This window comes from Topomyia yanbarensis, chromosome 3 (genome assembly GCF_030247195.1).
Source record: "Topomyia yanbarensis strain Yona2022 chromosome 3, ASM3024719v1, whole genome shotgun sequence".
NCBI lineage: Eukaryota > Metazoa > Arthropoda > Insecta > Diptera > Culicidae > Topomyia > Topomyia yanbarensis.
Window position 1 is genome coordinate 274,547,205 of NC_080672.1, and position 12,146 is coordinate 274,559,350.

Here is a 12,146-nt window from a genome sequence, read left to right on the forward strand (position 1 = left end):
GCTGATATGGAGGCGCATGGTGTTTTGTGTAAAATAGTTAGACAATCTACTATAAACCAACACGTTATACAATAGATTTAAAGTAGTGTTCTTCATTTTTTATGATATTACTGACATTGGTGAACAGTAACGGAAAATCTATCATGAAAACGGAATCATAGTTATAAGAAAGGTTCAATGACACTGTATGGAAAAATGCATTTAATATTTTACGACTTTTGACATCAAAAATGAGCTCAGCACCTCAAAATTAGCTTAAATTGTGATTTTCAGCCAATTTAGGTAACATTTGAGGTTTTGTCCGACTTTTGTTTGAAGACCCGCAACTGTGCGACGCACAGTGTCGCCTAGCCGTACAAAACCTCATTTTTTTTTGGATTTTTCACGATTTAACATTTTGCTCTGTTTGTAAACAGGTTGAATAGAGTTTTCTCAAAATAAAGTCTTGAGGTCAAAAGATAGATTTTTTACAGACCTTCAAAGGTGAAATAGATGATTAATTCTGAAAAAAACCATGTTCAAACCTATGTTATTCAAATTAACCCATTATTGCCCAACCTACTATACATAGTAGGTGCTAAGAATAACTCCTATTACTTAAGGAATAACGCAGAACAGGCATTATCAATTAGTTAATATTGTTCATATACTCTTACAGAATACGTTTAGAGAAGTTAGAGTAGTTAAACCGGTGTTTATGTTTTGTTTTTATTCAATTTTCCCTTAAGGGGTTACACATTTTTGTCATGATGAAAAAAATCGAATTTTTGTAAATTAGATATTCTCAAATTACATACGCTGAGAAAAATATTCTCAAAATTTCATTAAGATCGGAATACTAAAACTTGAGTTACAGCGATTCATAGACCGCTACCCATTGACCACTCGTAGGCGGTGCGTAGTGTTTGATACGCTAGACCGTTGACTCGCTGCAGCGACATTAAAACTCGATTATCTAGGAATTGTATTTTGTTGAAAAGTTCATTCGCGGCGACCACGATATCTCAGGACTTAATTAATCGATCAATCTGAAATTTTCACTGGTTGTTCCTTATTATATCAGCTACTCTTAGTAGGAAATTAATTTCACTGGAATGACCACATCATTTTTTCCAATCGGAAAACTCAATTTGTGCTGCGTGTGAAAAATAAGTTGGGCAATAATGGGTTAATATATCGTTTTAGTTAAGATTCCGATTAGGGTCGAACTGATTTCATTAGTAAGGTTTTTCGGTGGACTTTTATTTGCCATTCAGTTTAGTCTATACAAGGCTTTCTGCTCAGTGACTCTTTCTGAAGAACACATAATAAATCGCGCATTAAATTAAAATATTTATTCAAAGTGGAAAAACAGTTCGGAAAGATCGCTTGTAGTTCATGACACTTGAAAACTGGTGTACTTTTCAAAAATAAATGTCTTGTTTTGCCCCTTTCTGCCCCGAGGTATGAAAAAAGGTGAATTCTGCTAAAAATTCAAAACAAATTTTTTAAAAATGAATTTTCAGATATAGTGCACTTTATATTCGTAAATGTTGAATTTTCAAACCACCCTAGGTGCCAAAGTTTCGAGGTGAAAAAAATAAAAAAAATAACACCAAATATGAATTCAGCGTCGTAAAATTACCCTAATGTGAAGTTTTCACCAAATTCGGATCCCTTTCGAAGTTTTGTCCGACTTTTTTTGGAAGGTGATCACTATGCGACAACTGAATTTGATAAAAACATGAATAAAATTGAATTTTCTTATTTTTTTTTCTTTCAGCTCATTTCATTTCACACATGATTAAAAATCCTTGAAACATTTTTAAATCCGTTTATTGAAAATCCAAACTACAAAAATAAGGTTCCATTTTTGGCACGGTTCCGATTTTGGCAACTGAAAAAATAAAATTGTTGCTAAAAACGGAATCCTACTGTACTGAAAAAATAGTAATTTGTACTAGTTAGACTATATTAACCCTTTAACAACCAACGCCTTCAAATGTGTTAACATAAAAATGGTCGAAAAAATAGTTATGAAATTTCCAAATTGATAGCAAAAATGGATTCAGCGACCTAAAATTAGTTAAAAACATTTTTAACCACATGAACCAATTTTTATAAGTTTGTCACAATTTGGTATGGAGAGGTGCCACTGTGGGTCGTTTCAACATTTACTGATCAACTGTGCATAATATTCTAGTAAAAACCGTCGACTTCTAATATATACTGATAAATTAATGCAAAGGGTTATAGTTACGTCGTAATAATCGAGAGGGTGGGTAAACAGGGAGGGGCTCTCAATGTTGCTTGCTATGCCTCGGCATATATCCATACTAGTACATACTAGTTTTAGTGGTGTACCAAATACAAATTTGTATTTGGTTGTACTGTACTCTTTATACCGCTGTCGGTTGCTGACCGAGAATTGACGTAGAGGTAAAGTGGCCTTCCTGGTAAGGTTGGAACGCGCAATACATCCTGATAATGTAATTTTATTTTTTTACGCAATTCACTTGACGATTCATATCAACTTGTAGCATTTTGCGCTTCATTTCTAGTGTTCAATATAACAGGTGACACTAACAATATTTCTTGCTATTTTTATTATTTTATAAGTGTGTATCCAGTGCTGTGAAGTATGTGCAATCCTCGCATAGTATTTCAATTAAATACCTCTCACAGAAGCCGTGCGAGAGAGAGAGCGCATTGAAGTGATAGAAAGATTGAGTACCATTTAATTTATATTGGTATAACCAAATATTAGCAGTGTATTGTATTCAGGCAGCATGCGGTGCTTTGTTGAGTTTCCCTCCACTTTTCTGTTTCTTTTATGGAAAGCTATTTGTGTGAAACCACCTGTTTGTTAATACTAGATGACCGTTATAGCCGTATTTATACCGTATTTATATTGAAAATAAAATGATGATCAGTTGCAATTCCTCTCAGTAATGATTCCAATGAGTGAGAGATTCAGAAGATAACCGTGTTACTGTTGTCATACAATTTTATTTATCCTTATTCTAGAGAGCGTGTAAAGGCGCTATAACCTAGGCTCATTAGCCATGGTAAGGCTTAATACCTCTGTCTCATCCCAAGAGCTTAGGCCCAAAGGAGTCACATTAACCCTCTTAGCCAAGTCACTCCGAACGATTTATCATACTCGCATCAAATTGAAACGGTCGGTGCGGTTGTCCACGTTTCTTCCTTATTCAAGGTTCGAAATGATTCCTTGATTAAATTCTTCATAAATGAATAATTTGATTGCCATATAACTTTGAATCATTTTCATTTTGTACGCTGCACAATTAGCCTGGCAGCTTTAATGATTGTGTCACATACCGTACGTGCCACAAACATTACGGCTGACATGTAAAGTTGTAGGCGAACGTCTGTAATTTTCCAGGATCTCTACATATACTAGCTGTGTATGTGTAGACTAGACTACACTAGACGAGAGATATTTTCGACAGGTTTCGATTTTTTGAGACCCAACTTTTTATATAACCTCTTAGAAGTTGGATAAATCTATAGTTCCATTTTGAATGTTTGGCTCCATAGATGTATGTAGTAGTAAAAGACGAATTTAAATCTTCATAATGAGCCCTCACAGAAAAAAATATTTTGTAATTTTAAGTTTATTTTCATGCACATATTTGGAGCATGAATATAAATGTAAAATTAAGTTCCACCAAAAATCCACACGACTTAGCGTGCTTTCTTCAACGAATTTTATTATAATTCTACACGTGAATTGAAAATTACAGTTTCTTTAAACGGAAAACCAATGCACTTCAATGTATTTTTTACACGCTTATTACTGTAAAATGAATGACATGTAATAATACACGAATGAAAGTTTAAAATTGTATGCTTGTTGATGCTCTAATTGAGTGCATTGATTTTAACGTAATTTTCAATCAAAGTTTTGGTTCAATCTTTGTATGTTTACATTCGTATTGATTTACATGTCGTTTAAATTTCATCATTTTTATGTGTGCTGTTCGTTCTCAGCAGTAGGATCCATTTACTGCCATCCAACTTTCGACGCACAAAACTCCAGCGAATTTAAACGTAGTACGATACAAAGACGGATAGTGATACGGTACTGATACCATTAACATGAAACAAAGGTGTTGTGGACGATCGACCGCTCTTGTGCTGAAGTTCGATAGTCCGCAAACCACAATGCGTCTCCAGGATCAGAAGCAGATCTCATGAATTAAGCTTTCCAATCCGTTTATCTGCACCATGCTCTGCTCCAGTAATTTCGATCATTCTAACAGGTTCTTTTGAACTTTGACAATGTGCTAAAACATGTGATAGATTATAAGCTGTGAAGTGAGATCGTTTCGTCAAATGGCTCGATAGAGAAAAATTATCTAACCCGAACTTTAATGGTTATTAAATGAGTCTGCTGCATTCCGGCAATGTTCGTGCAGTTGTAAGTCATCAAAGATGATAGTGAGTTTTTTCCCCGACCACATATGGGGAGGATGCACAGCGAAAAGTCACCAGCAGAAGAATCAACTATATCATCGGATCATCTACGCCCTCATTAGTGATAAGTACATCAAGAACCGAAGGCTGCGCAAATCGTCCTTTGCACTACTCTACCTGTCGTACGTGTTCATCAAGATGCTTCCAATGACGCTGGCTATTGAGACGAATACCGGTGTCAAACCGGTGCCGGTCCTGAGCGTTCGATCTCGCACCCTTCCGGAAATGGTGGTTCCGCACCTCGAAGAAGACGACGACGATTACCTGGATGAGGATATTGACGAGTACGATATTGTCAACAATAAGTCAGGTGAGTGCAATAATCTAAATAGGTTTTAGAGGAATCCAAACTGCTCATTAAAGCCTAAGAGTCCCATATGATTTTTTGTTGAAAATGAGGTTGTATTCTGTGTTGGATTGTATGCTGTATCACCACTGAATTACAATGCGCACAAATAAGATTAGCAGGTTTGTTTAGAAAATATCGAAAAAATACCAAAACACGATTGTTCCATCTGTTGCGTCCGCACATTAGAAGCGTCCATCACATGCTATCCCGTCTCCAGATGACAAACTAATATACAGCGAATGTATTAAGTTAGATAGCATCAGACTATAAAAGAACACCACACTCGAAATAAATTGTCAGTTCCTTATCAAACCGTTTAACCGTTCAGTTCAAATATACCTAGCTACAGTTGAAATCGTGGCACACAGCATTCTTCTACATTCGAACGGGACGAAGCAAAGAATTAAATTGAATTTTTCCCACTACAAAGAATCGCATTCAAAATTCTCCTTCAAAAAATAGGAATAGCTTTCTATACAGTCCACACCCGAGAAGATTGCACTTTGGTTTGTGCATCCTGCAATTGTCGAAAAGAGTGTCCCGGCGCGGACACCATTTATGAGGCTTAATGAAAATGTGAATCTTGAACAGCGGTTTCCTCGGCTTGCTCTTTTTCAATATGGGGCTCTTGTGCTTTAATGGGCATAAAAGGGATTAAATTAAATTAATTAAAAATTTGTTTAAAAACCATTCAGCAGCATTTCAATATTTAAATCTTCCAAATCGCTTTTTCTATTTCATAGTACAGAGGGTGTTCCTAATTCTGAAACCAAATCTTAATTTTTGCGAAGTGGTGGGATATCTGCCGGAAGACAGTAAACCTAAACCTAAATAAATATCGCTCATTACGTTCATGCGTTCAATTACCATTTAAGCAGCATATCAACTGTGCTGTTCTCTCGTTCCCTAAGCTCTGTAATATTGCCCAAGTGTATGGTACTCTTAACCGTAGAGTTTCTGAAGGCAATGTACAAAAATTGTGCCACTTATATTCAAAAAAACAAATCTAGTAAACGATCCAAATGTTCATTACTTTTCAGAGAAAAGATGTGGCTCGTACATTGAATTGTAAATCCTATTCTACTTAAAAATTCTGCAGAATGCCTGATTTGCTCGCGACCACGGGTTGCTGTTACGACGTTATCGCCTTGACCGAGACGTGGCTCGACAACCGTACTCTGTCTCGCCAGGTCTTTGGTTCAACATTCGATGTCTACCGCTGTGACCGTAATGCCCTCAACAGCCACAAGACATCAGGCGGTGGTGTGCTTATCGCCGTTCGGCGTGGTATAAAAGCCCGAGTGATCAACGATGACCGGTGGGCGAGCTCCGAGCAAGTGTGGATATCAGTGAAACTTGCCGATCGCAATCTGTTCCTGTGTGTTGTGTATTTTCCACCTGACAGAATTCGTGATTCCAGCCTGATCGATGTACATCTTTCCTCCGTTTCTTTTATCGCCTCGATCGCCGCCCCGTCTGATGATATCGTTATACTGGGCGACTTCAACTTACCTGGCTTGACGTGGTGCCAAGCAAGTAATGGTTTTCTACGATTGAATATCGAAAAATCTGCGCTTATTAACAATGCCAGTTGTATTTTGGACAACTACAGCAGCGCAACTCTTCGGTAAATTAATAATGTCACCAACGAGAATGGACGTACATTGGACCTCTGCTTTGAAAGTACCCGGGACTGCGCTCCGTACTGCTGCACTGCACCGACTCCTTTAGTCAAGCAGGTGCGTCATCATCCCCCACTACATCTTATATTCGCTGGTAACTTAGGAGTGAATTTTGACGACGTATCAAGCTCTATCGTCTACGATTTTAAAAACGCTGACTACGACAGCATCGTTAGCACGCTGTTGGATATAAACTGGGACGAAAATATTAACAATGACGACGCGAACGGGTCAGCGATGACGTTTTCTAGTATTCTTAACTACCTTATCGACCGCCATGTACCAAAACGATCAATTAGTACCGATGAACACCCTCCCTGGCAATCAACCGTCCTAAGACGTTTAAAATCTGCCAAACGAGCTGCATTTAAAAAATTCTCGAAGCATAAGACACTTGCATTACGAAATCACTACTTTCAACTCAACCACGAATACAAACAACAAAGCAGACGCGCCTTTTTTAGACACCAGCGAAACGTCGAGCGTCAACTGAAATCCAAGCCCAAGTCGTTCTGGAAGTATGTTAACGAGCAGCGAAAGGAATCCGGTTTGCCATCTTGTATGTCGTTTAATGGAGTTTTAGGCACCGACACTAAGGAAATTTGCCAACTGTTCTCCGACAAATTTTTAAGCGTTTTTTCCAACGAGCGCTTGCCACCACAACAAGTTGCTGCCGCCGCTAATTTAACTCCTTCTCTAGGACGAACCATCAACCGAATTTGTGTCGATAATGCTGCCATTCTTGCAGCAAATGCCAAACTGAAAGCATCTTGTTCCCCAGGTCCAGATGGTGTTCCCTCGATTTTTGTCAAAAAGTGCATCAGCGGGCTTCTTGAACCACTTCGGCGAGTCTTCGAGCTATCACTCACTACTGGTACATTCCCTTCCTGCTGGAAAGCAGCGCACATGTTTCCAGTTCATAAAAAAGGAAACAAATCGAACATTGACAATTATCGGGGAATCTCGTGTTTAAGTGCTGTATCAAAACTGTTCGAGCTGGTTGTGTTAGATCCTATTTTCTTTCACTGCAAACACTACATTGCAGATGACCAACACGGTTTCATGCCTAAACGATCGACAACGACAAACCTGCTCTCGTTCACAACATATGTAATGGATGGATTCGCTGACGGATTGCAAACCGATGCTATTTATATGGATCTATCTGCGGCCTTCGACAAAATCAACCATGATATCGCAATAGCGAAGCTGGACAAACTCGGCATTCATGGACAGCTTCTGCGCTGGTTTCGTTCCTACCTCGATGGAAGGCAACTCCAAATCAGCATTAAGGACTGTCTATCTGCACCATTCTTCGCTACATCCGGCATACCACAAGGAAGCCATCTCGGTCCAGTAATATTCCTCCTCTACTTTAATGACGTCAATTTCACATTACAAGGACCCCGCCTTTCTTTCGCCGACGACATGAAAATTTTTCAACAAATACGGGATAAAACCGATGCCGAGCTTCTTCAGAGGGATCTGGACAGCTTTAGCACGTGGTGTGATCAAAACAGAATGGTTTTAAACCCGAGCAAATGCTCAATCGTTACGTTCACGCGGAAACGCCAACCGACTCAGTTTAACTACCATTTCTTCGGCTCGAGCATTCCAAGACACTCTCACATCAAAGATCTCGGAGTCATCACGGATTCGGCATTAACATTCAAACCACATACGTCATACATCGTGGATAAGGCATCACGACAGCTTGGGTTCATCTTCCGAATAGCGAAAAACTTCAGGGACGTATATTGTCTTAAATCGCTTTACTGCGCGTTGGTCGGCTCAACGTTAGAATATTGTTCAGCTGTTTGGAATCCGTACTACCAGAACGGGATTGACAGAATCGAGGCTGTCCAACGCAGGTTCATACGCTTCGCCCTTCGTCATCTCCCATGGCGAAACAGATTTCAGCTGCCGAGCTATGGAAACCGTTGCCAGCTTATACACCTCGATACACTCAGCATTCGGAGGGACTGCTCTCGAGCCCTGTTCGTCTCGGACTTACTCTCTGCCAGAGTGGATTGCCCTACAATCCTCGGACGTCTGGATCTTCAAGCCCGCGTTCGAGCTCTACGTAATAACTCCCTTCTGCGAGTTCCGTTCAGGAGAACCAACTATGGTTGCCAGAGCGCTGTAACCGGACTCCAACGAATTTTTAACAGTGTGGCGACGGCCTTCGACTTCAACCGGACGCGGAATGCTATAAAAGCGAAAATGTTGTCAATTTTAAAATGTAATTAGTTTAAGCAACCACCATTGGGGCCAAGGGGCTTGTTGGTGAAGGTAATAAACATAAACATAACATAAACATAAAACCCAACAAAATGGTGTAAGCATTGTAGTAAAGTGACCACACGCCCCGGATTAGGCGGGGCACTCCCGAATATAAAGAACATATCCCGCATGACCGAACGTCCCGGAAACTGTTCCAACATAATGATTTTTAATACCTGTATGTATATTGAACATATTTTGCACACATAGCGATATTTTATTTCTGAACAACGTGGAGACCGTATGAAGGGAGCCTATTTATTTTGATTCCCATGGTACCTATATCTTCCTCTAGCATGACAGTCCATGAATCTTTGTGAAAATTAACTGTCTTACAAAAGGTATGCAAACAGCTGAAAAATAAACTTTTGAATAAGTTTTGTAGGCGCGTCCCGTGTTCATAACATTTGGTCACTGTGCATTACCGTACAATCTTAAGCAATTACCCAGATATACAACAAGCAATTCAACAGGTCGATATTTAAATCACAACTGGCAAGGAGCTAATTTGCTTACTATCTTGCCTCGCGTACTTTGTATTTAATTTCAATGAAATTCAATGAGATATGAATCATCAACCTGAAGAGAAAAACACCCCACCAATTTGAATCGTATTGCGGCTGTTGCCGCAAACAAAACTTCCGACTTCCCAGTCGTAGCTGCACCGGAAACTTTCCTACCAACCGCGGCGACCGTCCGGCAGGGTAGTTCCGTCCTTATTGTGCCAGTTTATTTTTAGTTTGAGTAAATATGCCTGAGCTGTTAAACTGGCGGAAAGAAAAGTTTTTTTTTCACCATTCCTGCCGTTATTGTTGATGCTGAGGCTGACAGAAATGCCGTGACTGAAAGTTTCATACCGTAATTCTCCACAACTGGAGCTTGCAGTTCCGTTCGTGTGCATGCGAGTAGCGCAGGGTTGTTTTGTTTTTATTTGGTTTGCTATGCTTAATCTGCAGATTGCTTGAGTGCGAGTAATAAACCAGATCGGGACTAATTGCTGGCTAAATAGAATTTTAAATGAGGCTCTGGTTGTTGGAATGTGACGGGCTGGCGTGGATTTCGCAGTTCAAAGCAATTGCTCATTATGAAGTGAAATGTCATTTCAGCTCTAGCGATGGAAGCACGGATGATATGCTATGCGTCATCGCTGGGAAAACTGACATTTGGATGGACGAATGAAAAGAAAAGGTTGTGTTATGATATTTTCGATCTCTTCACTTTAATGTGTGTAAGCGGGAGAAACATGCGATACAATCGCACCCAAAACAGCGAAAATATCGAACACATCAAGAAAATGCTTAGAAAAGAAAGTGATGTTTTTTTTTGTTTTGATCATAGAGGTTTTAACCTTTAGGTCATTCGCCTCTTTTTTTCGGGTTAGAGAAATCTCTTTTGGAAAGCCCTATGTGCGGGGTTGGGAATCGAACTCAGGTGAGCTGCGTGCAAGGCAATCAATTTACCAACTACGCTATGCCCGTCCCCTGAAGCGATGTTCATGCTTTGAAGAGCTCGGGAGTAAATTTGCGAGACCCTTTCTTTCTATATTATATTATATTGTTTTGTTTGCATTACATTTCAAATTGAATATATTGGGTATTCAGCCACAAGTGCTAACTTTTCATGCCTAATGTTTACATGATTCGGTTAATTATTATTAAGATATAATATGCTTCCGCCGTTAGGTAAGTTTTGCAGTAGGGAGTTTTAAACCTACTTGTCATATGAATAAGGAGCTAAACATATCTTATAAACTCACTTATAAACTACAAAGAGAGCTAATCGTTACGATTGGTGATTGCAACGATTGTTGTCGGAAATTTCTTACAATTCTTCTAATTATAATTTCTAATGTTTCTATATTTGCGAGTCTGTGCAATTCGTTTGTGCTAAACCAGGGAAGACGCTTCGAATTCATTTTCTGAATTTCTTTTTTTATTAAGCTTTATTTGACACGGCCCAATGCGTTAGCACAACTGAGCCGTGGATCTTTTAAGTTTTAACAATATGTAAAAGTAAAAATAAACTAAGAACTAAGAATCCAGATCTTGTTGGCGCAGTTTGCTGCTGCGTGTTGAGATCCTTTTCCTTGGCGGTGAAGCCGCTTGGGGGTCATTTAGTCTGCCTTCTCTCGCGTTATCGTTACCGTCCATGTCATCATCGGTACTGCTTTCTTGCTGTTCATGATCAGATGTTCTTATTTGTTTCTTGTTCTTGCGGGTCGCTGTTGTAAATCCGTCTTTATCGGAATTTGCTTCTTTATTGGTGATGCTAGTTGTTGGTTTAGGAGCGGTTGTCGTGGTGGTTGTACCTGCATTATATGTTAATTGGATCGTTGTTTTCGGTTTATCTGTGGGCGTCGGTGGCAGTTTGTTAGAGTTGGCTGTAGTAGATGAGTTTTGACTAGTTGCTTCGGCGCATGATTTTCCGTAGTGGACTGTATGGTTATAGGGTTGGCATGTTGGGGTCTGCCCGGTATATGTGATTAGCGTTGTTTGCTTATAGGTCACGCCTTCCTTCGGTGATTTGCATTCGATAGTCATGTAAGAAGGTATTGGTTTAGTCACTCGCATCCTCACAATACGAACACCGTTGGGAATGCCGGTGAAAAAAATTCTCCAGGTGTCATTCGTAATAGATTCTACTTCTCCATATTGCGACATGATTCGTTTGATGTAATCATCCCTAGTGCGCAGGGCTAAATCATGGATACACACGTCCACCATGTTGTTTTCCATATGCACGGGGATCTTGATTCTGGTGTTATTAAATTCAACCTCGTGTTGCATGTTGTTCCTTTGGAATGAAGTTTTCGGCCTGTGCTAAGCTTCTAAACGTGATCCAAACACAGTTTTTACGTGATGTACCTGAATGTACGAAAGAGATTAAGATTCATTTTATCTTTAACTAATTTTTCCACTTTCTGAACTGTGGGTCTAACACGAGTTTTACTAAAGTTGATCGAAATCGTATTATTCCGTAGCGCGGGCACTTTTGTTTCATTTGGCAAACTCATTTTAATCCGCAGCCGAGTCAACGATACAATATTGTTTATGCACTGATATGGAACAAAAGGCTTCATTGGTGCCTATAGCCTGCTATAGCGTAGCAATTTTTCGCCTCGGCTTTGTGCGAGGTCATACTGATTTTCAAAATTTTGTTTTGAATCCTTTGAAGCGTTTTCTTCCTAATAGAACAAAAACAACAAGATAATAGGAAGGCTTCTCCCTGTGGTAGAGATACTAGCATCATTATAACAAAACAACTTTTTACATTCTGTAGGTAGATTTGGAAGATGAGGTGTAAGACTGCTTTAACGGGTAACTTATTAGATTGACAATTCTGATAAGATATAT

At 39.3% G+C, this 12,146-nt stretch overlaps 1 protein-coding gene across 3 annotated transcripts in view; it reads left to right on the forward strand.

Moving 5' to 3' along the window:
* The window catches only part of LOC131690257 (uncharacterized), a 113,969-nt gene that overhangs the window by 18,467 nt on the left and 83,356 nt on the right, over positions 1–12,146 (forward strand). For 2 of the 3 annotated variants that reach the window (XM_058975883.1, XM_058975885.1), the window contains exon 2: positions 4,266–4,789. In XM_058975883.1, coding sequence (XP_058831866.1) covers positions 4,438–4,789 — 352 coding nt within the window. In that variant the 5' untranslated portion in view covers positions 4,266–4,437. The remainder of the gene's footprint in view (positions 1–4,265; positions 4,790–12,146) is intronic. The other variant, XM_058975884.1, reaches the window with a different exon arrangement.